The sequence below is a fragment of the Mustela putorius genome, unplaced genomic scaffold (genome assembly GCF_011764305.1).
Source record: "Mustela putorius furo isolate JIRA1106 unplaced genomic scaffold, ASM1176430v1.1 tig00003962_pilon_pilon_pilon, whole genome shotgun sequence".
Classification (NCBI taxonomy): domain Eukaryota; kingdom Metazoa; phylum Chordata; class Mammalia; order Carnivora; family Mustelidae; genus Mustela; species Mustela putorius.
The window spans coordinates 22,135,826-22,163,459 of record NW_025422106.1 but is presented as its reverse complement, the minus strand read 5'-3'; the positions used below and the strand labels follow the sequence as shown (position 1 = coordinate 22,163,459).

The window sequence follows — 27,634 nt, the reverse complement described above, 5'->3', positions numbered from 1 at the left end:
GGCAAAATACGTTCCTATGCGCCTGAGTAAATCCAACAATTATATATACAAATGATGATTCCAGCCCATGCCGTCGGAGGGTCCCCTCCCTCTAAATCCCGTGGACCTAGCCACCAGGGAATTTCACTCAAATCTCCTATCAGCACAGTATAATACCATGCTCTGGTCTATAACTGCATAGAAACCCTGATAGCCCCACAAGCTTAGGTAGGGACAGCATGTCTCTCCCCGTCAAACGTGAAGCTGCTACTGAAGATGAGTCTTCTACTCAAATGCCAAAGACTTGTCATCATTGGTCTGTCGGGGGGGAATGTCGATGCTGCTTGTAGGCAACAGGCTTGAGCAATGGAAACCCAAGAAAGCCCAAAGGGCCCACAGTGACCACTGGGCTGAATGCAAACAGGCTCATTAAGCCACTCACCTCAAGACAGCCATAAGCCCTAGCTGCCCAATGGGCTACTTAAACTGGACACAGTTACCAAAAAGGAAGACTCCATATATTCTCATTCTCATGCCCCCCACCAGTTTAGCCCCCGCTACTATGTCCCGGTAGACAGTCTCTCCTTGCTTACTGCTCCATTATAGTGTATTCAATAAACTTCCATCCCCTTTAAATTAAAAAAAAAGAAGAAGAAAAAAGAAGAAAATGGTCTGCATGTTTGACACCATACAGGGTCCTCGTTACTTATAAGCTATAGGAAAGAGCGCCAACAAAAAATCTAATCAAGTCTAACCTTCTGAAGTGTATATCACTATTTGTAATTCAATCTATTCAAATTATTCAAATCAGCCAATCCAATAAATATATTTAAATATAAATCTATATCTAAATTTTGTCAAGTATAAGTAACATCCTCTTCGCTAAAAAAGTAAGCTTCTGGGGACGCCTGGGTGGCTCAGTTGGTTAAGCAGCTGCCTTCGGCTCAGGTCATGATCCCAGGGTCCTGGGACCAAGTCCCACATCGGGCTCCTTGCTCGGCAGGGAGCCTGCTTCTCCCTCTGCCTCTGCCTGCCTCTCTGTCTGCCTATGCTCGCTCGCTCTCTCTCCCTCTGTCTCTGACAAATAAATAAATAAAATGTTTAAAAAAAAAAAGTAAGCTTCTGGTGTTATGGGATAGCATGTTACTTGAAAGATTATTAAATAAATCCAACTAGTCTTTCTTGTTGGTTGCTTAATTTTATTTTTTTTTTCAAATATTTTATTTATTTATTTGACAGAGACACAGGGAGAGAGGGAACACAGCAGGGGGAGCAGGAGAGGGAGAAGCAGGCTTCCCGCAGAGCAGGGAGCCCAATGTGGGACTCAATCCCAGGACCTTGAGCTGAAGGCAGACGCTTAACAACTGAGCCAGCCAGGTACCACAGTTGCTTAATTTTAAAGTATTTTCCAAAAGACTGATAACATGGTTATTAGCCTGGCAAAGGTTGTCAGGTGTTAGTGACATATCTGAGGTGCTGGCAAAAATTAGGAAAGATGAATGCTAGGTCCCCCTGCTTCTTACTAGCTGTTTTGACTTAAGCAACTCACTCTGAGCCTGTGTCCTAACTTATAGAGATAATGATATTAAACTGATATTAGACTGACTACCTTACAGGATCAAATGAACTGTGTGTGAAAACACTTCAAACAAGTTAAAATCCAGGCAAATGTATATCTGTTCTCAGTTAAGCTAGATGCCATTTAGTTTGCTTAATTCCCACGACAATGGTTAAAAAGGTAGCCTTCTGCAAAAATGTTCTCTCCTCACAGCCTAAAATGCCATTTGTATGCACAGTGGACTTGCCAAGCTTGTTCTGAAGCCATCAGGATATGTGGCTATCAGTTTAATATCTTTAAGAACATTGTTCCTAGAAATGTCGTTGCAAATGCCCTCAAAAGCCCTCTTCCAAATATGAAATAGGCTTACAGGTTAAAACTGGGCATCCAGGAGATGAGGACTGGTAATAACACTGCCATCTTATCAGAAAAGGTTAAGAAGGGACCTCCAATCTCAAATTATAAGATGTTTGGAACACATCACATTTTGTCAACCAAATAAAGAAAATGAAGTTTAATTTCCCAAATTTTTATTAAAAAGAGACTCTCATCAGATATCTTATTGCAAAGATGAAATCTCACAAAAGAGCAGCAAAGTTTGCTGTAATAATAAGTTTTAAATAAGTATAAATTCTTTTTGCAGTTCTTGAACTTGAGAGGTTTTTGTTATTAAAAAATAAAAAGAAAGGTGTTTTCTTTTTTCCATGAGTCATGGACATCTTCCTACAAGAATTTCTATTCATTGGAATAACTTGTCAAAACGAGTGGGGAGGAAGAGTCGGAAGTGGAGAGGGAAAAGTGGGGGCGGGGCGCTCACTTAAGTCTCTGAAAAAATTAGAAAAACAATTCTCAGTTAATTTCTTAAAATCTTTATTATCTGGTAGTAAATGTAAAAACTACCATTTCCCCCTTAAATCCTCAGTCTTTACTTTGTACCTTAAAAGAATGAAAATAACTCTACCCAATTAGCCACAATAGTGCCATGGCAGATGCAAAGTTAAAACTGAAAGGAAACTTTTAAGTATATTCCATAACATACATTTGGTTACGGCTACCTTGACTGGATATTTTTTAGATCAAATTTCTCCTTAGGTAGCATTTTCGTTTTAGAAAGTGCTGAGGTAACTGTCTAGGAGCAGAATATGTCTATGTGGCACTCCTTTCCAGTTGAAAATATTTTAGAGTTAACAAAACTGAACATGACAAAAATAGCCCAAGTACAGTACTAATTCACTAGCATTTCCCTGGCACGTTTCCCTTCGGCATCTTCGCATACACACAGGAGTCAGTCTTGGAGGGCAAGGGGGGAACAAGGGTACTACTTGGTTTTTTGTTTAGCTCCATGAGAGCTAAACAGATGTGTGTCCAGTGGTAGAAGTATTCGATAACAGTATTACCAAATTCCCATACTTCAATTCGAGAATGATCTGTATCAAGGAAAAAAAAAAGTTAGTGTGGATAGTTTTGTACTTTTGTTATTAAAATATAAATTTCAGTATAATGAGGAAAGTTTGTCAGATATGCTTTGAGTCAAAACCATAGCAGAATTTTGTTTATGCAATTATCAGAAAACAGATAAATGAATCTTGGTATATAGACCATTGTGGATAAACCTCAAAAACATATTATCACAAAAATTAAGTTGTAAAATAATGTGTTCTTGGGGGCACCTGGGTGGCTCAGTCAGTTAAGCGTCTGCCTCCGGCTTTGTTCCTGATCCTGGGGTCCTGGGATCCAGCCCCACATGAGCTCCCTCCTCAGTGGGAAGTCTGCTTCTCCCTCTCCCTCTGCCCCTCTTTCCTGTACAATCTCTCTCTCTCAAATAAATAAACAAAATATTTTTTAAATGTTCTTTTGGATACAATTAAAACACAATTTATTTATTTTTTAAAATATTTTTTATTTATTTGACAGGCAGAGATCACAAGGTGGCAGAGAGGCAGGCAGAGAGAGAGAGAGGGAAGCAGGCTCCCTGCTGAGCAGAGAGCCCGATGTGGGGCTCCATCCCAGGACCCCGAGATCATGACCTGAGCCGAAGGCAGTGGCTTAACCCACTGAGCCACCCAGGCGCCCACACAATTTAAAACCCTGTAAAATTATATTGTTTATGGATTCATAAACACGTAGTCAAAGCAAGAAATCATGCATAAAACTGATAAACATTAAATTCGTAATAGTGTTATCTCTAGAGAGGAAGAAAGGAGAATGAGATCAAGGAGAGGTAGAAAGTCTCAACGGTGTCTGTAATGTTTTATTTCTTTAAAAGTGTCTGACTCATACATAATACTAAGATTAAATATAGCATATGGCTCTGTAACCTCTACAAGTTTCTAACTTTTTACTTCTTCTTTAAGTAAACTTTAAACCCAACACAGGGCTCAGACTCACAACTCCGAGGTCAAGAGTTGTGTGGTCTTTGGGCTGAGCCAGCCAGTGCCCCTCTAACTTCTATGTTTAAAATATTTCCTAATCAAAATATATTTTAGGATATGTAGTGACTGCACAACATGATGCTTCATTTGTTAAACTGTAAACTATTAAACTACCAGATATAAAAGTTACTTTTCTCCAGGAGTCAATCACTAATATTCAGACAGAATGACTCAAATAAAAAGAGACTATGCTTTAAAAGTTGAACAGATCTGGGTTCCAGTCGTGGCTCTATACCAACTAGTTCTGTGACTTTGAGCCGTCCACTTAATTGCTGGTCATCTTCCATAAAACAGGGATGATACCTCAGAACTGTTACAAGTATTAATGAGAAAACATGTACAACAATCTGTTACAGAGTAGTTGCTAAAAAATATTAATTACCTTCCTTCTTTCCAGTGACTCTCATCCTCAGCTCGACGTTTTATTCATTTTTGTTACTCCTATTGTCTGCCACAGTGCCTAACTCAATAATGTTTGCTAATTTGAGTTGCATAAGCCATTAAATGATACTTATATTTGAATAAGAGTTTTTAAATATCATCTTCTATCCAATGGCTCATTAACAACAATGACAATTGTGTCCCTCCTGGATATCTGTTAGGATGACAGAACACGTTTTATTTCCCTGTATTCTATCCTTTCTCTCTACGAAGGAACAAGATTCCCTGAATTAGATGTACCCTTTCTAGAGGCGCCTGGGTGGCTCAGTGGGTTAAAGCCTCTGCCTTTGGCTCAGGTCATGATCTCAGGGTCCTGGGATTGAGCCCGGCATCGAGCCTGGCATCGAGCCTGGCATCGAGCCCCGCATGGAGCTCCGCATCGGGCTCTCTGCTCAGCAGGGAGCCTGCTTCCCTTCCTCTCTCTCTGCCTGCCTCTCTGCCTACTTGTGATCTCTGTCTGTCAAATAAATAAATAAAATCATTATTAAAAAAAAAAAAGATGTACCCTTTCTATTGTTTTGAAGTTTTGACCATGACAAAAGGTACAATATGAGACAGTAAGGCACATAAAAGGCGGGAAATATTCACGTCTCCATTTTTATTTGAGGGTGACTTTAAAACATAGGGGTCCAGGGGCACCTGGGTGGCTCAGTGGGTTAAAGCCTCTGCCTTCGGCTCAGGTCATGATCTCAGGGTCCTGGGATCTAGCCCCATAGCGGGCTCTCTGCTCAGCAGGGAGCCTGCCTCCCCCTCTCTGCCTGCCTCTCTGCCTACTTGTGATCTCTGTCTGTCAAATAATAAATAAAATCTTTAAAAAAACATAGGGGTCCAATTTTCAAAAATTCTTTTAACACTCACAGAAACACCATCTTTCCTCTAAATTGTAATTGTTCAAAAAATGCTGAGACAAGAAATTACAGAAAAATTAAGTTAGGTTTTTCAAATGTTAAAAGTCTTTCCAGATAATAGCTCAGTATCATAAATGACAATTATGAATAAAAACAAAAACAGTTGCTGGTCATGAAAGCACATTAAAAATACCTGATCCATCTCAAGGTATGGGCAATACTAGACCAATGAACACAAATACTTAAAATACTGAGGTGCATTTGTTATAACTGATCCCTTTTTGTACTAATTAACTTCCTAGAACCTTTACAAGGTAATGCTATGTGCTGCAAAAATTACTTTGATGATCTTAATGTTCCAATGTCATGAATCTAAAGTTTATCCCAGGTTTCATTCCTAAAATCAATCTTAACTCATTTTCTGAGCTATCAGCTCTGCTGCACCCATCAGTTTTTATTCTGCCCTTCCCAAATCCCCATTAAGAGCCGTGTTCCACAGATGCCTGTCACAGCGTTCTTATCTGAACATCCAAATGAAACAGACCCCTATCTGCAGTCATTATTAAGCTAGTCAGCCATCTCCACGGTGATTCCAGGACATGAGGATGGGGAGGGAGGCCTCTCCCTTTCACAAGCCCCTTTTGCTTATTTCCTGTCTTTTTGTTACCGGGGACAGAAGCTCTGGACCTCTCTGGGCTGTGGTTCCTGTTTGCCCGCGTTTTCCAATGAGAGATTGATGTGTTAACAACTGGCGGTACCGTTTTCTCTGATGAAGCCTCCTTGGCTCTGGAGGGGGTTTCCATTGACAACGGTTGAGCGCTACTGCCCTCTTGTGGTGGAGAGACGCCAGCTTGTGCAGCTTGGCCGGCGACAGAATGCACGGACGTGATAACTCCTTCAAGAAGATACACTACTTTTGTTTCTTTCCTAACCATAAGAAACTCTACATATATTTTTTGCGTTGCCTTGGTGAAGGTTGTAGTAGATTAATTGAAGACATCTCAGCTAAAAGAATGGCTGGGTCAACCTTTGAATCTGTTCATGAACCTATCAACTCAGAAACATTTGATGGTATTTTTGTAGGTTTTAGTTTAATCAAACTTACACAAGGAATTGATTTTGCTGAAGACATCGGGATGTTCTAGGGTAGTTCTAATTCAAACTCCCTGTATGGATCACTGCTTTCACACTAGATGAGTTAAATCCTTTGGGAGAATTACAATTAGAAAAATGGGTGAAGCAAAAATAATGATGTATTTAAGCACCAAGTTCCAAATTAAAGTGTAACTGCTCCTTTCAACTAGTAACCCAAGAACAGCAGTATTTCTTGAATGTTCCTCTCCTTATCATCAGTTCTTAGTTTTCGTTCCTTTCTTTCTATTGTTTTATATACCCTATGCCACCTCTTAACATTACTGCCATGTGCAATGAGCTAAATGTCCAGGCCACATTGTCTACTTAAAAGGGCATGTGTGTGCATATTTCAGTTTTTATGTGGGTCAGAAAACTCATATTTGACATGGTAGTCGGGCACTTAATATGTCATTGTTCATTTAACATGGTCTGATATGCTGCTTCCAGCTTATCAGGAAGGACTCACTGGTAAGAGGGGAGGTAAAAATACACGTTTTCTTGAATTATCTGAAGTTGGGTAGAATTTTGTTCTACGCGGAACACTGAGTTCTTACGGGTGTATTAGTTTAAAAATTTCTGTATGGTACATCATATTGTATTGGCTTGTTTTCATGATACAGCTATAAATCGAATGTGGGGAATTGAAATCAATGCAATTTACAAACATTCATAGTTTAATGCAGTGGCCTCTGAACTCTTTGGACTATGTGCCTCCATCAGTAACAAAGTTTGAGCATGAGCCCCGATATATGTTTGTTTATGTTATTTATTTTAAAATATTTATTTATTTATTAAAAGATTTTATTTATTTATTTGACAGAGAGAAATCACAAGTAGATGGAGAGGCAGGCAGAGAGAGAGAGAGAGGGAAGCGGGCTCCCTGCTGAGCAGAGAGCCCGATGCGGGACTCGATCCCAGGACCCCGAGATCATGACCTGAGCCGAAGGCAGCGGCTTAACCCACTGAGCCACCCAGGCGCCCCTATTTTAAAATATTTAAAAACAAAACATAGAAGTTAGGCAATGGTGGGATAAAATAATACAAATAAAAGTTCCACGATATTTTTCTTACACCCAAAGGTACAGGTATCAGTTATTTGCTCCTTCTGTTTTCTCCTTTTTGTCTGGAGCTTTGTGGAGAAAGCTTACAGAGGTCTCTGTATTCAGTAAACATTCTCATGCTTTCCCCGTTTTCACTCTGGTACTCTCCATCTCGACCATGTCTAATGTCCCCCAGCCCAGAGACCTACTGTGTTACCCTCCCTGAGAAACAAATTTTTAGTGTTGGAGAGAGGAAGTTGTCCAGTGGTGTGTTGTAGAGATGAGATGCAGAGACCAAAACACTAAAACAGAAAGAAAGGACAAACGACAGGGAAAAGAAAACTTCCAGAAAGAATTATCATTAATGCCCTCAGAGGGAGAAGATGTTGCATTTATGAAACATGAACAAAATGTTGTGAGGAGGAAATATTTAGAGAACCAAGGCTCTTAGACCTTAAAACACGCAGAAACAAGAATTCAATAAGACTAGAAGATCAGCTTGACAGAATGTCTTGGCAAGTGAAACAAAGGGACAAAAAGATGGAAAATAGGAGAGAAAATATAGGGAATTGAGAGACTTCATCTAGGAGAGCCAATGTCTGAATAATAGGAGTTCCAAAGAAGGAACACAGAAAAGGGAGGGCGGGGTCACCACCAACTTCTGGGTCACCTTTATGTAAATGAGAAAAAGACACCTAGCATGGATGAATGCACTCTGTGAGCCCGGCTTGGTAAACAGAAAAAGGTGTGGAAAGAAAAGGATGCCCCTCCTCTAAGCAGACATAGTCTTTTTTTTTTTTTTCTTTAAGCAGACAGTCTTTTTTTTTTTTTTTTTTTTTTTAAGCAGACGTAGTCTTAAGCTAAGGCACACATTTGAGGAAATGGAATCCTGGTTAGATTTCAGCCCCCAGCCACCTCCTCAGCAGGGCACCTTTGTGCAGTGCAAAGAGGGCACAGCCTTCGGTTGCAACAGGGATGCCATGGGAGAAATCACACAGAACTTAAGGACCTGAGTGTCAAAAGAGAAAAGGCCCAGTGAATGCTCAGAACAGTGGATGCAAACAGCTGCATATCAAAGCATAGCCTTATGAAATTTCAGTCTTGAGGGGGAAGGGGAGTGATTCTCCAGCTTCTAGAAAGAAACAAAACAAAACAAAAACAAAGAGGTCACATGCATAGTGTCAGGTTTCAGAAAGGCTTTAGACATCTCAAAGACAATCTTGGATGTTTCCAAGTTTCTTCAGACAATGTAGCTACTTCCTCTAGAAGTTAAACAGAGTTTTCATATGACTCAGCAATTCCACTCCTCCTCATACACCCAAGAGAACTAAAAGCACACACTCCCACAAAACAAATGCTTACAGCAGCATTTTATACACAATAGCTAGAAAGTAGGAACCACCCATATGTCCAACAACTGATAAGTGGATGAATAAAATTTGGTATAACCATATAATGGGATATTACTCAGCCATAGAAAAGGAATAAAGTACTGATACATAGACCAAAGATGAATCCTGAAACATAATGCTAAGCAAAAGAATCCAGATATAAAAGACAACCTATTGTATGACTCCATTTATATGCAATTTCTAGGGGCTGTGATAGAGAGGGGCCAGGAACAGTAACTGCTAATGGGTGCTGGGTTTCTTTTTTTGGAGGAGTGAAAATATTCTAAAATTAGGTAGTGGTGATAGTTGCAAAGCCTTGTGAATATACTAATAATTACTGAGTGGTACACTATATATTGGTGAATTTTGTGCTCTGTGAATTATAATCTCCATTTCTCAAGAAAGAAAAGGAGGCACTGTCTTTAAGATTATGTTCCCTGGCAAACTACAAATCAAATATGAGGGCTGAATAAAAACATTTTCAGACATGAAAGGGCTCAAAAAATTTACCATTCACCCACGCTTTCTCAGAAAACTACTGGGGATCTGCTGCCTCTGAACAAGACAAAGTAAACTCCTATGATAGCAACAGAATGAATTTCAGGAAGGCAGCCAAGTAGCAGTTTTGGAGTGGAGGAAGATCCTAGATAGAAAGAGAATTATGATCTCTAGAATGGATGTCTTGAAGAAAGAAAAAAAAAAGGAACTAAAAAAGTTATCTGATAAAACTTTTCCCCAAATTTCCCTTTTGGGAAGTTAGATGGAAAGACAAGTGGATGGGGTAGGAATTATCAAGAAACACCAAGACAATTCAGCAATTATATATATGTACATATATATATACACACACACACACATATATGCTAATTATTTAATTCAGGAAAAACAAAAAGTGAAAAAGGAGCATCCAAATAGGTTATGGTGTTTAGCTATAGATATTATTTGCATAGACAAAAATCATGTCAACACTGCATTTTGATTTAACCTCAAATGGTAATATAATTACTTGGGAAGACAGGATAAGAGAATGGTAGTACAACAGAACTAAATTTTCATCTGTAATAAGAGGAAGTCAATTGACAAGGTTGAAACTGATGAATGAAAAGATAGCAATATTGTATAATATTAGAAATAAAGAAATGTGCCAGTGTCCGAAGAAACAGTCAAAAGTAGGCTGGCGGGGCGGGCACCTGGGTGGCTCAGTCGTTAAGCGTCTGCCTTCAGCTCAGGTCATGATCCTAGGGTCCTGGGATTAAGCCCCACATTGGGCTCCCAGCACGGGAAGCCTGCTTCTCCCTCTCCCACTCCCTGTGCTTGTGTTTCCTCGCTATCTCTTTGTCAAATAAATAAATAAAATCTTAAAAAAGTGCACCTGGGTGGTTCAGTGGGTTAAGCCTCTGCCTTTGGCTCAGGTCCTGGGATCGAGCCCCACATCGGGCTCTCTGCTTGGCAGGGAGCCTGCTTCCTCCTCTCTCTCTGCCTGCCTCTCTGTCTACTTGTGATCTCTGTCTCTGTTAAATACATAAATAAAATCTTAAAAAAAAAGAAACAAAAGGGTCAGAAAGAATTGCCTCTGGTGAGGGGAATTGGGGACAGTGAGAAAAGAGAAGAGGGATGAGCTAGTTGTTGGAAGGCTTTTAGTTCTTTTTGACTTTTTAAAAATACCTTAATAAAAATATCATTTTTCTAATCCTTCATGATAAAAGATTATTTAATATTCACTAAAATGAAAAAAATGTGTCAAGGAAATCTTGCAAATTATATCTGCCTTAAATAGAAAAGTGTTCTCGTTAAACTGATTTTTAGCAGGATTTATCAGATATTAAAGCATTAGTGATGGTAGCTAGACAAATAAAACCAGGTTGTTTCTCTAAATTCGATGACTATTGTTGGAAAACTTTAAAATTTAAAATCAAAAGGAATGGTAAGGAGCAGAAAGATAATTCATTATTTGATTTTTTTTCTCCTTTCTTCTTTCCCCCTCGAGGACTTGGACTGGAGATGGAAGGGGTCTGCATGCATAGGAAATGGTCAAGCATCAAGGCCCCAAGTCTTTACTGAACCGCAAGATAGTTTCCCACACAGTGTGTGAATGAATACTTGTCCAATATCTTCACTAATAGGACCCTTTAAGAGCCCCCCCCCGCCCCCCAAAAGGAATCTATTCTGAAACTGAATGAGATGTTTCCTCCTCTAGAGCCTGACATCTGGGAGCATTTTATAAAAGGCACACTCCAGGCTCTCTGTTAAACTCAGGTCTACTGTTGATTGCAGCTTTCTTCCTACAGGTAGGAAAACAACAAAGCCCAGCAGGAATCACCATCCAAGAAACTAGGTCTAAGAAGGTAGTAGAGAACTGCAAATCCAAACCAGTGATAGTCTTCAGAGGATCCAAATTAATAGGACAAAACAATGTTCTTGGTATCTTTTTATCCAGTTCACTTTGACTCATTTCAAAGAACCAGGCACGGGGTGCCTGGGTGGCTCAGTCAGTTAAGCATCTGCCTTTGGTTCAGGTCATGATCCTGGGGTCCTGGGATTGAGCCCCGCATCAGGCTTCCTGCTCAGTGGGGAGCCTGCTTTTCCCTCTCCCTGCGTTACCCCTGTTTGTGCTCTCTGTCTCTCTAACAAATAAATAAAATCTTTAAAAAAATGAAAAGAACACGGCACAGCCTCACAGTTGGGATTCAGTTCAGTGCTGTATTCATACTGATTATTTCTGGAAAGTGGGAGAATCTTGTGGAACACTCCTGTCTCATCCTCAGCCGGGGGAATGGAGTCGTGTTCCACTCTTGTCATGGAGGGAGCTAGAGAGTAGCACTTACGGAAAGATCACACGGGGAAGGTGAATCTTGAAGACAGAGTTAATTAGGGCAGCCCTTTCTTCTGATGGTGGGGTATCTCCCTCCATTGCTGTCTTTGGAGGATCATTGTGGTGAGTTTCTTTTTAGATGGTAAAGACACTGAGGCTCTGGCTGCTTTGACATAGGAGGAGCTCTAGGGCTCTTGTAGGGTAAGTGAAGGATTGGGGAATTCTTGTAGAGACCAGTGCCTGTGGCCTTAAAGACCCTTGGATTTAGACATGGGGGAGAAGTATGGCCAGAAATACAGGCTCTAGAGACCAAAGTGATTCCGGTCACACTTGAAATGAGAGACAGTGTTTTTGCTTCTAGATCTGAGAACATTTCCTGGTAGATAATGTCTGTCCAAACCCCAGGGAGGGGAACATAGGAAAGGTATGGGACACCCTACAGAAAGAGCTGGCAAGGTTGGCAGCAGAGGTTCAAAGTAGAGTGGGGAGAATAGATCCTTGAGATGGTGGTCAGGTCATGGGTCTTCAGGTAGAAGAGGCCAACTTCTGGAAGTGCTTTTGATGCATTATTGCATGCACAGCTGTCTGGGTCCTGGTCCATTGGTCACCTGAGTCACCAGGATCTCTAAAGGCAAGTATGTCAGCAACATTCATGTGCAATGGCACAGCCTTGGGAAGCCAAGCCTGCTGGACGAAATTGCCCAATGCTCCTCCATAGATGATTGCCTCAGTCTAAAGGTGGGATTCTGCTGCCTGGAACTCCACCAGAATATAAAACACCCCTTTCTAGAAACGCAAATCAAAATCACAATGAAATATCACATCACGCCTGTTAGAATGGCTATGATCTGAAAGACAAGAAATAACAAATATTGATGATAATGTGGGGAAAATAGAACCCTTCTACACGGTTGGTGGGAATGTAAATTGGTAGAGCCACTATAAAAAACAGTTTATGTTCCTCAAAATATTAAAAATATAATCACCATGGGATCCAGCAATTTTGCTTTTGGGTATATAACCAAAGGAAATGAAATCACTACCTCAAAGGGAATCTGCGCCTCCATTTTGTTTTTTGCAGCATTACTCACAAAAGCCAAGACATGTAAACAACCAAAGTGTCCATTGATGGATGGATGAAGAAAATATGGTGTCCATATATGCCGTGGAATATTATTCAGTCAAAAAAAGGAGGAAGTCCTTTGCAACATTCGTCATTTGCAACAACATGGATGGACCTGGAAGTCATTATGCTAAGCGAAATAAGCCAGACAGAGAAAGGCAAGTGCTGTATGATCTTACTCCTATGCGGAATCTGAAAGAACTGAACTCATAGAAACAGAGAGTGGATTGGTTACCAGAAACGGGGGTTAGGCGTTGGGGGAAATGTGTGAAGATGGTCAAAAGGCACAGACTTCTGGTTATAAGATAAATAAATTCTGGGAATGTAACGTAGAGCCTTGTGATTATAGTTAACAATATTATACTGTATATTTGAAAGTTGCTAAGAGAGTAGCTCTTGAAAGTTCTCCTCACAAGAAACAAATCTCATAGCTATGTGAGGGGATGGTTGTTAATTAAATCTATTGTGGTGACCATTTCAAATCATTATGTTGTATACCTTAAACTAATATCATGTATATGTCGTTGTATCTCAATAAATCTAGGACAAAAATAAAAAAAAATAAGTAAAGGTGAATGTTTTCTAAACATTAAAAAATATATATTCCTTTCTAGAACTAGGATGTAGTAGGGTGAAAGTTGGCAGCAGAAGTCCTAAGAAAGTATGGGCACATCACCAGCCCCGATTTTACCTTCTTGGCAAAAACCCTTAGTTTGAAAGGTGTGGGACTGTGTTAATAGTCCCTCTGCAAGATGGGCCGAAGGGACAGATACTGTTGGTATTTCATGCTGGGTAGGGCTCTTGAATGGGGCCTGAGTTAACACTGCTAGAAGGTTCAGATACATTTTGAGCAACAAATTGCCCTTCCAGAAGGTTCCTGTTTTTCCCGTACAAACAGAAAGTTACCCCAATACGTTCTCCTTCCCTTCCTCAAATGGTGAGCTTAGAATTTCTTGATACAATTGCATCTGAAGGAGAGGGGGTTGGTATCTGGGTGGCCTGTGAACTTTCTTGATTGCTGCAGAGATCATGACAAGGCTCAAGCTTTGGCCCAGGAGGTAGGGGAACCTCGAGGGGGCTATTGAGTTGTGACTGAATCCACTTCTGTCAACTGCAGTTGGAGTTCCTGCCACCTGAGGACACTGTTGGAAAAGAGAAAGTGGTGGGAGCCTTACGGATCCAGGCTGCTCAGGAATTGGCCAGCACAATTTAAAAGTGGGGTCAGGCAAAGGAGGCAGAAATTTGCATGTTTTCTCGAACAAAGGAGCAAAAATGAGTAATGGGAGGTGGTTCTGATAGGTAAGTCGGAGGTAGAACCTGCCTTGGGATGATGTCACAGAATATGTTTCTGGGGATAAGGTGATTAAGGGCAGGACACAAATCCTGAACATACTTGCAAAATGGAGGCTGGAAGGGCTTGCTCTATACCCCCAGCCCCGATTCAACAGAAGGACTAGATTGTTCACTTGTGAGTGCCCGTGGTCTTGCCCAAGAAGAGGAACCATCAGTCGGAGAGGACACAAGTGAGCCCGGCGGCAGGGTGTGGCTCTCAGCTGAGGGGCGGGTGGGTTTGGGGTGACCAAAGTGCAGCAGGGGGCTCAGGGAGAATGTCAGTTGGACCAACGGGTCTCACCTGGAGGGAGAGGGTGTGCTGGGGCTCATGGTGGGGACTGTATCTACTTTAAAGGCACTGACGTAGAGAATATTTCTTCTGGATTTTAAGTCTTTAGTGAACTGTGAGCGAACAAAGATGGAATGAGTAGAGACACAGATCCAGTAAACAAGTATTAATTTTTGTTGTGGCTGATATTACTGTTTCCCTTGAATAGCACCTTAAAAGGAGCGATCCGTGTGACATCTGTGAATTAATTCAGAGGCTCCCGAGAATCAGCCTAGAGGCCTGAGGGTACAGTAGAAATCACTCCAGATAGAAATTCTAATCTTTATTCATTTCACTCATGGTCCCCAAGAGCTCATCTTAACTTTTCTCTGGACGTGATCTTCTCTCCTCTTCCCAGCACTCCCAAACTTCAGACAGTACCTTGCCTTCCTAGACCAGATCTCTCTCCCTTCTCCGTCTGCCCCGGCTCACTGCTATTCCTTCCCCTGCCACAGCCACCCCGAGGACTGTGGTGTCTTCCTCTGGGTTGCTTTTCCTGACCTCCTCTCCTCAGAGTCTCTCTGGTTCCGAGCCTCTTGACCTCGTATACATCTCCCAGAAGTCTAGAAACCCTTCTGACTTAGTCCAGAGTCTCCATAGACAGTAGGAAAGGGGGAAGGGAAGGAAAGGGACAGGTTTAGCAAAATCAATTTCTACAGAGCCATGTTCCCAACTGATGATTAGTTTTTGCTAAGAAACAAACAAACAAACAAAAAAGAAACAGATTTTAAATTTATTCCTTATTGGTCCATTCACACAAACAGCCTGAGGTCTTTGGGGAGATGACATACACCCGTGGAAGAATGTATGTTTGTATAGGTATATTTACTCTTTAAAATTTTTTTTTAAAAATTCTGGAATGGTTAATATACAGTATGACTTTAGTTTCAGTTATATAGTATAATGAGTCCACAATTCTATATATTACTCAGTGCTCATCATAAGGGTTCTCTTAATCCCTTCACTGATTTCACTCTGGGTATTTGCTCTTTTTAAAAAAGATTTATTTATTTACTTGAGAGAGAGCAAGAGAGAGAGAGAGAGCACTGAGGGAGAGGAAGTAGCAAGCTCTCCACTCAACAGGGAGCCCAATGCAGGGCTTGATCCCAGGACCCTGAGATCATGACCTGGGCTGAAGGCAGAGGCTTAACCATCTGAGTCACCCAGGCGCCCCTGGATTTTACTCTTATATGTGACCTGTTCTCTTTGGCCAAAGAGCTCAGCATGTTCTCCAGCTTGGGAGTCTCCCTACTCTTGATTCCTGCTGATTCTCCTTCTCTAAAAAGTCTGTGAGTAGTCTACAAAGAGTCAAGATCTGTTCTTTTCTTTGGTTCTTCAATGAAACCCAAAGATAGTAATAGCTTTTCTTAATGTGCTTGTTTCCCATCCTCACTGAAAGCCCCTATTCACTTCTGTTTGGTTGTTTTTTTAATAAATAATGCACATGCTTTCAATAAGTGGGAGATGGATGTGATTCAGAATTCTCAATGTGTGGCATGAACAGTCACTTGGGAATGTGGTCAATTATAGACAAGTGTCCCTCCCTTTAAGAGGACTACAATCAGAACTGTTTTTCCTAAAAATTGTATTTATAAGCCACTTACTTAATTGTAATAAAGATATCTGAATATCCAAATTGCAACTATGTTTTATTGCTGTTAAATTTGGACCGCAATTAAGTGTAAATTTACCTCTGATATGTTCACTGATGAGTTGTAAATTCACTTTCACATTTTTAGCAGTCGGGTCAAAGTCACAGATATTCACGACTAGGTAACTCTTAACATACTGTGAATAAAAGAACAAAAGTTATGGGAGTACCAGCAAGTAAAAGGAGGGCACCTAATTCACCAGTTTACAGAATTCCATGTATCTAAATTTTAAAACAGGCAAAACCAATCTATGGTGCTGGAAGTCGGGAATCTGGTCTGGTCACTCTGGAGTGTGTGTGTGTGTGTGTGTGTGTGTGTGTGTGTGGCGGGTGAGGGAGGGAAGAGGGTACAAAGGAAGGCTTCTGGGATGCTGCTGACGTTATTTCGTGATCTAGATGCTGGTTACAAATGTTTCCATTATACCAATTCTTGCATTTGTACATTTAGAATTTATGCGATCTTGATCGGTAGACCTAAGCTTGCATGGGTTCTTCTTCAATAAAAAAGAGTACTTAAAGACAGAAGAAAACAGCTTACCCGTTTACACTTTTCCCAATCTCTGAAGTCACCTGATGATTCCAACTCTGGATGAATGAACAAGATCACGGCTGTCAGGAGGTCATGCACCAGCTTCACGCCGGCTCCCACCTCCTGGGCCTTGCTCTCTGACAGAGACGAGGACTCTGGTGGGAGATTATAATCATAGAGCAGCAGTGACACAAAGTCGAGGGAGGTGAGCAGGCGGAGGCTTTCCTGCAGCTCTTGCAGCATGATCCGGAAGAAGAGAACCCCTGCCCGCGGGACTTCTCCTACATTTTCAATCTCTGAAACAACATCCCACATGGTTGGTTAGCCCGTAGAGCAGTTTTTCACAGCATTCTGAGCACAATACAGTAAACTTCTTTCTTCCCCCCCACCCAGGAAAAAGAAAACCATATTCTATGGTTCTAAACAATCTTAGTTTCTCTAGTGATGAAATCAAATCGTGGAAATGGAATGACACCTGGTGAAGCTCACAGGAAGGGGCTTTGAGTAAAGGTAAATACTCAGGTGTGAGGGTTGGACCTTAGTTTGAATGCCTACTCTCCCTCTTATTAGTTCTGTCTCTCTGAAACCCCTCTTCCTCGCTGTGAGCATGGGGCTGATCCCTATTTCCCTGGTGACCTGTGGGAATTAAATGAGATGATGTATGTAGTAAAGGCACTTAGTGGATAAGTACAGAGTGGATGCTCGAAAGACATGAATTTTCTTCTTTTTTTCTACTTAACCTACCCTGTCTAATGGCAAGAAACCTCTCAGATTAATCCCACATAACATTACTCTGTTTATTCTAGGTAGCCAAAGGTTTCCATGCTTCCTTCTTCCCTCCATGATGCCCAAACTGCTTTTGTGTTGAGTAGCCTAGAGGGTGTGGGATCACAAGCACTAGGGTCTAGTTTTAGTTCTGCCATTAGCTTGCGATTGGGCCATGACTTTGATGGATGTTAGCTTCTTTATGTGTAAAACAAAATGCTTCATCTAACTAATACTGTGCAAGATAGTGGACAGAGCCCCCAAAGTGGGTTTCAAATCCAGGCTTCTCCACTTGTTAACTGTATGATTTGGTGCAAGTTGTTTTGTTTCTCTGAATTTTACTTTCCTTACTGGTAAAATGAGTTATTACCATTCACCGGAGAGTTATGGCAAGGACTGATGGAAATTACATACGCAAAGTGCTTGTTCCATAATGGGGCATTTAATAAATGCTAGTTCTACTTTGCCTTTATGAGTCCTCCCAGTTCGAAACCATATGATTCCAGCCAAGAAAATGAGATTTCTTACCGTTTGCTCTAATTTATAGACCAACTCATTAGCCCAAGACTGCATGAGGGAATTCCTTTCACGTAGAAAGGGCCTTGTACTGTAACAATTCCTTTTAGGAAATGTACTGCAATCTGTGATTTCCCAACGCATTTATTAAACCCAGGAATTCAGATTGTTGCCCCATTCACAATACCTAGGACATAGTTTTTCTTTGCTTCTCCAGATAATTCGCCCAGTATTTCGTAACAGGCAGCTTGGACCACCTTCATCATTTTCTGTAGATCTTTAAATTCCCGATACAACAACATTTTACTCCTGCCAATGTTAAAATCAAGAACTCCCAGAGCTTTTCCTGTTCTCTCACGGAGTGGAATTATGATGTGATTTTCTCCACAGACAGAGGCCAAAACAACTTCAGAACTGTCTGTACACTTGAAGAGGAAGTCTCTGAAACCCAAACCAAACAAGCCTGAGATCATAAAGCATCAGCCTGCTCACAACATTCCACCAAAACACACGGAGTCACCCTCTTTCCTGCCAACCGTGCTCCCGCCACACCAGGCTTTGTCTGACCTGCCTGCACGGCTCCACCCCGAGACTGCACACAGCTCTCTCCCCCAGCTTGCGCATCGGACACACACGCCTCCTGGACCGAGCAGTGTCAAGTCACTCTCCATCGTGCGGCTCTGCTCCGTTGTCTGCTACACGTATACTTACCTGAAGGTATTTGGTTTTTGTTTACATACTGTCCCATACGTGTCGGTTGGATGGCGGACGGCACGAGGGCTGTGTTAGGTCAGGTTCCCTAGAAGCTGAGTCTGAGACAGGAATGCTTATGCAAAGGATGGACTGAGGGAGTGCTTTCTGGAGAAAGCTGTCAAGGTCTGAGGAAAGGAAAATGTGGAAGGAGGAGAGGCTGATTAAGAACGTGAAGGCTAATTTGCAAGGGCGTGAATGGAACTGGAGGGTATGATGCTGAGTGAAAGAAGTTGGTCAGAGAAAAATGATCATCGTAGGATTTCACTCCTATGTGGACTTTAAGAAACCAAACAGAGGAGCATAGAGGAGGGGAGGGAAAAATAAAAGGAGATGACATCAGAGAGGGAGACAAACCGTAAGAGACTCTTAACCATGGGGAACAAACTTAGGGTTGCTGGAGGGGAGGGGGCTGTGGGACGCGGTGACTGGGTGATGGGCATTAAGGAGGGCACGTGATGTAATGAGCACTGGGTGTCATATCAACTGATGAATCAGTGAATTCTACCTCTGAAACTAATAATACACTGTGTGTTAATTAAATTAAATTAATTTAAATTAAAAAAAAAAGAATGTGAAGGCTAGTCTCAGTCTCATCTCAAGAGGCTCTGGAAGGTAAATTCTGCCAAAGAATTTGCCCCATCTTGAGGCAAGGGAGAGGTCTTTTACCAGTCATCGGCTCTAAGATGCTTTGGGTGTGTGTTTACATAACTCTGAGGTGCACCTAGTGAGGCTCCCATCACTCAAGGGCTCTCCTCCAGAGAAGGTTCCAGTGTGAGTCACTAGCAGCTGTACCTGTAGCAGCTGGCAAGAGGTTCATTAGGGCTCTGGATAGGGCATCAATGGAACTGCTCCCTCCAGAGGCCTGAGATGCTCATTGAAACATAGTAGCTGCTTCCCTCTGTAGTGAGGTATAGACACATCTCTTCTCTCACCTTCCCAATCTTTTTTTTAAATTTAATTAATTTATTTATTTGAGAGAGAGGGAAGGCACCGAGGGAAAGGGAGAAGCCGACTCCCCGCTGAGCAGAGAGCACCATGTGGGACTTGATCCCAGGACCCCTAGATCATGACCTGAGCCGGAGGCAGACACTTAACTGACTGAGCCACCCGGGTGCCCTCCCCCTTCCCAATCTACATTGATATTAAGATGTCATTCTTCTGAGATATCTGAAAAATGTTGGTGCTTTGCATAACCTCAAAAGGCACATTTATGGTTCATAATAGTAATCCCATAATGCCAGGTAAGATTATGTCTTTTTTTTTTTTTTTTGCTGTTCCTACCCCTTCCTGTTGCTGAGCAACCACTTTGTGTCTTAATGATAACCACAGTAGTGACGCATCACCCTAAACTTTCTAGGCACAACCATAAAGCTGATTGGTCAACAAAGTTCCTCCAAAGACACCTGTTCTAAGTGATGCAGAGGAATCAAAGGTTATGAGTCTGAGGGTTAAAAAGACTCTCCTAAAACTTTTGACCACAGCAAGGAATAACTATGTGGAAAAGAGCTTAAACCTGAGTGAACAGTCAGGTATGAGGCCAAATTAAGATTTAATTAAATCTTATATTTAAATCTTATAATTAAAACGTGTATTTAAGTGTAAGTCAGCCTCCTGAATGGAGCTAGATTACTTTCCACGCAGCTACACCGACTTCTAACAAGCAGCTTGTCCTTTTGCAATACATGTGTCCATCATTAAGATCTGTTTTGCCCCTGTCCAGTTTGTGCACCTTGCATCCCCCAGGTGAAAGGCATTCAAAGGAACCTGGACTGGGTACTTATTAAAGACCATATCCTCTTTTTTTAAATAAAAACACACGTTCACAGGCTTGTTAACATTAAGATGATGAGCTTTGATAAGTGACGTGGGTGTGTTTTTTTTCACAATCCTGGGGTTTTTGTTGAATTCCATGTTTATAAGAAAAGCGTAGAAAATAAAACACTATCATGCTTAAAAACAGGCAATATAAAATGCCAGTGAAATCTGTTTTCAAAAGGACTGGAAGGGAAAGGAGTTAACACATCCCACGCAGACAGGAATTTTTCCTTGAAAACCCAATTAGAATAGTATTCAGGTGTATACTAATAATAGCAAACGCTGTGTCTCTCAGAGCTACTAACACGCTACGGGGATGTGTTTTGGCAGACAGATAAAACAGACATGAAGATATCTTTCATACCTGAAGATGCATGTCTTCCTGAAGATTGTAGGGGGGTTCCTGTGGATTTCTGTTAGACCCAGATGCCCGGTAACCATCATATTGCGTAAAACATAGTCTGAATCCTTGAAAAGAGGAAGAGATTTCAAACACGGAGAGGAATCATTAGACCTCATTTTCCCATTAAAGGTTTTGGGGACAGAAAAACAGGAAAAAAATTGGGAAACTTTAGGTGATCTCTGGCTTGAAGTAAAGGGACATCTTACTTAGTACCTTTAAGAATGAGGCATTCACGAGAGAAAATTTTCAAATTACAACATTTTTTTAGATGCACAAACTTTTTTTATAATTGTGATAAAACCATATTTTTAATGTGAAGAGTGCATTATAAAACATTTGGAAAATACAGAAAAGTCCAAGGAAAATAAGAACAGTAAAAAATATTCTCCCCTGAAGTCTTTGTCTTCACCATCTCATCAAAACTACCTTGGTCAAGGTCACTAGTGACTCCCTTATTGTGAAATCCATCAATCAAACCCTAATCATCATCTTCTGCTGTAGCAGCATGTGACTCAGTGAACAATTTCCTTCTTGACATGCTTTATTCACTTGGCCTTTGGGACACCGCTTGTACCAAAGTGGGGACTCCTGGTTCTCCCCCGAATCACTTTTCTATTTCTTGCTACTTCTTTGTCTTCCTCACCTCTAAGGGGTTTTTGAACTATAGATTATAACCTAACTATGGGTTATGAAAATATTTTAATGCCTCCCCCCCTTTTTAAAATTTATTTTCAGCATAACAGTGTTCATTGTTTTAGCACCACACCTAGTGCTCCATGCAATCCGTGCCCTCTCAAATACCCACCACCTGGTTCCCCCAACCTCCCACCCTCCGCCCCTTCAAAACCCTCAGATTGTTTTTCAGAGTCCATAGTCTCTCATGGTTCACCTCCCCTTCCAATTTCCCTCAACTCCCTTCTCTCCATCTCCCCTTGTCCTCCATGCTATTTGTTATGCTCCACAAATAAGTGAAACCATAATGATCATTGACTCTCTCTGCTTGACTTATTTCACTCAGCATGATCTCTTCCAGTACTGTCCATGTTGCTACAAAAGTTGGGTATTCATCCAATGCCTCCCCTTTTTTTAAGAGAGAGAGAAAGTGTGCGTGCAAGTAGGGAGGGCAGAAGGAGAACGAGAGACTCTTAAGCAGCCCCCTCCATCATGGGGGCTCCATCTCACGACCCTGAGATCATGACCTGATTCAAAATCAAGAGTTGGATAGTTAACTGACTGAGTCACCCAGACACTCCATTTTAGTGCCTTTAAAAAACAGCTTTATTGGAGTATCATGGATATACAAAAAACAGCACATATTTGATGGATACAATTTGATGAGTCTGGAATGAGTCGTGACCAACTTTTTTTGGGTAGAGATTATTTATAAGAAAGTAAGATTAACATATCCTGTAAAATATACTAAACTGTAGAAAAGATGAATTCAACTGGAAGAAATAAAAAGGTGTGTTTTTGTGTTTTTTTGACAGAGAGAGAGCACAAGCAGGGGGAAAAGTAGGCTCCCCGCTGAGCAGGGAGCCCGATGTGGGGCTCGATCCCAGGACCCTGAGATCATGAGCAGATGCTTAACTGACTGGGTCACCCAGGAGCCCCTAAAAAGCGTTTTTTATATCCACCTTTAAAAAATCCTTTGATTAAAAGGGAAACTGTGATAATAAGATCCATAGGGGCAGCATGATGAATGGTGCTCTGGGGAACAACCGCTTCGTAGTGTGGAGCTTCCTCTTGTCATGACCTCAAGTGTTCACCCAAACTGTTTAGATGAAAAATGTTCTCAACAGAGAATCTGGAAAGGTTCTCTGATGTTGGCAATTCAGCATCTAACTTTTCCTAATTTATTTCTTCTATGACTCGTTATTGGGTGTTATATATACTAGACCAAGAGGATTTTTTAGAATCTCACTGTGACTATGTTCCTAAGTTTAAATCTTTAGTCCAAACTAGACAATTCCTCTCCTGTTTCCACCTCTTCCCCCCAAATTGTGTCAGTTCGGTCACTTCTGTTAAGACTGGGAACATAATACGATAATAAAGGCTTCATAAAGAATATGCCTCATAATAAGCTTTTAATTTACTTTTACTTGGACCCAAAACTAAATTCATCAAGTGCCTCAGTATTAGTGAGATACCCACTCTAGTCAAGGTTTTCTAGGAAACTGTTTAGAGAAAGGGGCTGCGATGGTAGTATCCCCCATTTTTTTTTCTGCTACTGCCTTGTTATTTTTTTCCTCCTTACTTTTCCAATACAGGTTTGCCCCACTATCTGAAAGTAGGAAACCTTTCATGAGTTAAAACAGTGTAAGTGAAGAAGCAGTTACTATTAATTTATACAGAAACATTTTTGATCATTCCTGGACTCCCCAAATAACCTCTCTTAGCCCTTTCTGATACCTTACAACGCATCTTGCTAATGGATGCACAGAATAAATTGAGATAAAGCACAGATGCTCACAAACACGGTTCAAAGGTGTGGCGGCTTGATGCTGAGATGCTGAGTGTGGGCGGGGGGTGGGGGTGGGGAGAGGCTAATGGGGCCTCTCTTCTGGCTCTGGGGGCTCACTGCAAAACAAATGCTGGACCCTATTTTCACTTTTTACCTTTTTTCATAAAAGCAGAAATTCTCATTGGATTTCTGTGGGTCAGAAAAAAACAGATACTAATGAGGGTCTTTTGTAAAAGAAAAGTGGCCAAACATGAACTTTTGGAAAGTGGGTATCCTACCATCTATTCATTCTTACCTCATGCATTACATATTATTTTGATTTATCCTCTTGTACTTTTTTTCCTTTTGACAAACTTTTTTTTTTAAGATTTATTTATTTGACAGACAGAGATCACAAGTAGGCAGAGAGAGAGAGAGAGAGAGAGAGAGAGAAGGAAGCAGCCTCCCTAACCAAGCAGAGAGCCCGATGCAGGACTCGATCCCAGGACCCTGAGATCATGACCTGAGCCAAAGGCAGAGGCTTAACCCACTGAGCCATCCAGGCGCCCGACAAACTTTTTTTTTTTTTTTAAAGAATGAGATAAAACCGAAGAGAAAGTATCCGAAAACATCACGTAGTTAAGGTAGATATTGATTTGTAAAACTTCTATTTTAGGAGTGTACCTCTGTGTGTGTATGTGTTTGTCAAGGGTCAGGGTACAGAAGGCAAAATATTTTTCATACAGTAGGTCAAAGTCAATTTAATTTTGAGCCACAATGATTCCAAACACTTGACTGTCTCAGGGCTTGGACTTTAGGCTTTTTTTTTTTTTCTAGTCTCACTCATCCTTTTGGTTATGGTTTTGGTTTTTTGTTGTTGTTGTTGTTGTTATGTTAAAATATACCTGGCATAATATTAGCACTTAAACCATTTAAAAGTGTACAATTTGGTGGCACGAAATCCATTCAGGATGTTGTATAACCCAATCCCATGTTTTGTTTTGTTTTTTTAAGAATGTATTTATTTGTCAAAGTGAGAGAGAGGGAGAGAAAGGTTGAGCACAAGCAGAAGGAACATCAGGCAGAGGGAGAAGCAGGTTCCCTTCTGAGCAGGGAGCCTGATGTGGAACTCGATCCCTGAACTCTGGGATCATGACCTGAGCCCAAGGTAGATGCTTAACCGGCTGAGCCACCCAGGTATCCCTTATGGTTTTAAACACTATTTATTTGCTAGGCTGGATTTCTTCCCAAACACTAGTTCATATATCCAACTACCTATTTAATATCTTCACTTAAAGAGTCTGAAAGGCATTTCAAATTATAGTTTAAAAATCTTTTTCAATTTAGTAGGTAAAAACTAACTTCTACTTAACTTTGTATTTATTTTATTATAAGAATAGAACATTTTTTCCTTGTTTATTGAGCAGGCTTTAAAAAAATTTTTTTTTAAAGATTTTATTTATTTGAGAAAGCACAAGCTGGGGGAGCGGGCAGAGAGAGAAGGAGAAGCAGGCTCCCCACTGAGCAGGGAGCCCAGGACTCTATCCCAGGACCCTGAATCAAAGGCAGACACTCAACCAATGGAACCACCCAAGTGCACCACCCCAGTTTTTTTTTTAGTAGACTTGTCTTTTGCTAATTTTTCTTTTGGATTTTTTTTTTTTTTTTAAATCTTACTGGTTTGTGTACAACACTGTTAACCCTTTGCTAAATATGTGGCAATTTCCCCTCACTTTATTTTAAAAAACTTATTTTGCTTATAATTTTGGTGCAAGAAGTTCTACCTTATTATGTCATCAATGTAGCAGCCTGGATTTAATCGTTTCAACCTGTGTGTGGGTTTAGCCATTCTTCCCTGGATCAAGACTGTAAATTCCCTCTCATTCCTCCTTCTCTCAGCTATGCTCATACACTTATTTATCTCTCCAGATGAAAATTGAAATCATTTGGTCAGTTAAAAAAAATCATTTTGGGATTTTTCTTGGAGTTTTGTTAAATTTATGAATGATTTTTGGAAGACGTTCTATATTTAAAAAGTGGCGTTCTTATTTTTTAAAAATCATATGATTTTCTGTTTTGTTAAAAAAAAAAAAAACGGGGCGCCTGGGTGGCTCAGTGGGTTAAATCCTCTGCCTTCGGTTCAGGTCATGATCTCAGGATCCTGGGATCGAGCCCCTCGTTGGGCTCTCTGCTCAGTGGGGAGCCTGCTTCCTCCTCTCTCTCTCTCTGCCTGCCTCTCTGCCTACTTGTGATCTGTCTGTCCAATAAATAAATAAAGTCTTTAAAACAAAAACAAAAACAAAAAAACTTAGGTTCCTTGGCAATGTTTGTAGCTTGTTTCATGTAGAACCTAAAGGTGACACAGGGTGAAGTGGGGAGCATGTCCCGGGCAGAGTGACAGCATTGTTGAAACTGAGGTAGAAAAAACTTGCTTTCTGTCATGTATGATGCGATGTGAAACATGACTCGTGGTCTTGTGTTTTTCTTCCTCCTGATGGTCTCTTCCTCCTTGCCTCTCATTCAAGCAGAAAGTCTGTACTGCTTTAGAAAAGAAATGTGATGAAGTCGAAAGCAGCAATCCCTGACTAATCTCTGGCATTTGCTTGTTTTCAAAAAACCTAGTGATAGGACTGCAGATAACAACCGGGGCACACACATTAGCCACTTGTTCCTCTCAAGACCTCAGGGAAATAAGAGACTGAGGTCTTGGTTTCCCTGGTGGCTATTAGGTGGGGACTGCCCCTAGCTCCCACAGACCTTTATGCATAGCCCCGCACATCTCAGAACCAGCAGCAGGTGTCCCATCCTCCCCCCAATGCCATCTCTCTGGTTCCTTTTCCAAACTTGCATCTCTCAGGGACCACTGCCAGGCAAGGCTCTGTACTTTTAAGGACTTGGGTGATGACACTGGGACCACCTGGGTAACCCAGGATCATTTTTCTATCTCAAGACCTTTCATCTGAGTCCCATCTGCAAAGTCCCTCTTGCACTACAGTAACACATTCCCAGGTTCCAGAAATTGGGAAATGGGTATCTTTGAGGCGTAGCCATTATTCTGTTGATTACAGTTACCTATTTAACAAGTTTGGGACTGCAAAGAAATAGTAAAGCATAGGTGCTTTGGGGTTTATTATTTTTAAAATAATAATCATTATTGATAATAAATAGCACAAGTGTTACACCTAAGATAATTTGAATTTCCTGAGTGGTCCTTTTCTTCCCCACCTTGGGGAGGGTCTTCTTCACCTCTATAACATGAATCAGAAGGATAGTGACTCTGGTGATCTTGTCCACATCATTGTGACCATGGGAACTACATGCCCTGAGAGGCCATGCTTTTTGTTGACTGCTGTGGATGATTTTAACTTTTCGTCATGGTGCCCTAGCTATCATTTCCCTTGAGGCCCTAACAGGGTTCTTCTTAAGTGTGGACACTGGCCAAGTCAAATCCTCCCCAGATCCCACACTATGACTGTGGCCTATCAGACCTGGTGATCTGTCCCAATACTGAATGGTCTTCAACCCTCACCCCCACACACTGGGGCGGGGGAACACTTGGAGCTTCCCTTTCCTACCCCCACCCCCAGAAGCAGCACCCATAACTGGGAGTTCTCCACCTCTGCACTCTGGTTTGTTCCACCAGAGAGCTCTGTGATTCTGCTCTTTGGCTGAGGCCTCATCAGCTTGGTCTAGCCACTCAGAGAAGAAAGGAGCCTGGAGAGAAGGGGAGAGGCACATGTGGGGGGCCAGCCAGGCGACTGAGAGACAACCAATCTGCTGCTACCACATGATCAGGCAACATACTGGACTCTTTAGCCTTCTTAAAAGGAAGGTGCCTTTCCATCCATTCTCACCACATGCAAAATCCTAACATTAAGATGAAGTGTAGAGGCGCCTAGGTGGCTTAGTCCGTTGAGAGGCGGACTCTTGATTTTAGCTCAGGTCATGATCTCAGGGTCCTGGGATCGAGCCCCACATTGGGCTCCGGACTCAGCGAGGAGTCGCTTCAGTATGCTCTCTTTCCCTCAGTCCCTCCCCCTGCTCTCTCTCTCTTAAATAAATAAATCTGAAATAAATTAAATGGTGGGGACTGCCCCTAGCTCTCTCTCTCTTAAATAAATAAATCTGAAATAAATTAAATAAATAAGATTAAGTGTGGGGGGAGGCGGGAAGAGAGGCAAACCAAGAAATAGACTATTAACTATACAGAACAAACTATGGTTACTGGAGGGGAGGGGAGCTGTTGGGGGATGGGGGTGATATGCCAAATGGGCTAAACAGGTGATGGGTAGTAAGGAAGGAGCTTGTTGTGATGAGCACTAGGTGTTGTATATATAAGTGAGG

At 41.4% G+C, this 27,634-nt stretch overlaps 1 protein-coding gene across 2 annotated transcripts in view; it reads right to left on the bottom strand.

The window, feature by feature from the left end:
- Nucleotides 1-2,071: 2,071 nt before the first annotated feature.
- EFCAB5 (EF-hand calcium binding domain 5) overlaps nt 2,072-27,634 on the bottom strand; it is a 163,097-nt gene continuing 137,534 nt past the window's right edge. For both annotated transcript variants that reach the window (XM_045070255.1, XM_045070256.1), the window contains 5 exons: nt 20,812-20,915; nt 18,067-18,320; nt 16,608-16,894; nt 16,110-16,206; nt 2,072-2,964 (listed from right to left, as the gene is read on the bottom strand). In XM_045070255.1, coding sequence (XP_044926190.1) covers nt 2,771-2,964; nt 16,110-16,206; nt 16,608-16,894; nt 18,067-18,320; nt 20,812-20,915 — 936 coding nt within the window. In that variant the 3' untranslated portion in view covers nt 2,072-2,770. The remainder of the gene's footprint in view (nt 2,965-16,109; nt 16,207-16,607; nt 16,895-18,066; nt 18,321-20,811; nt 20,916-27,634) is intronic.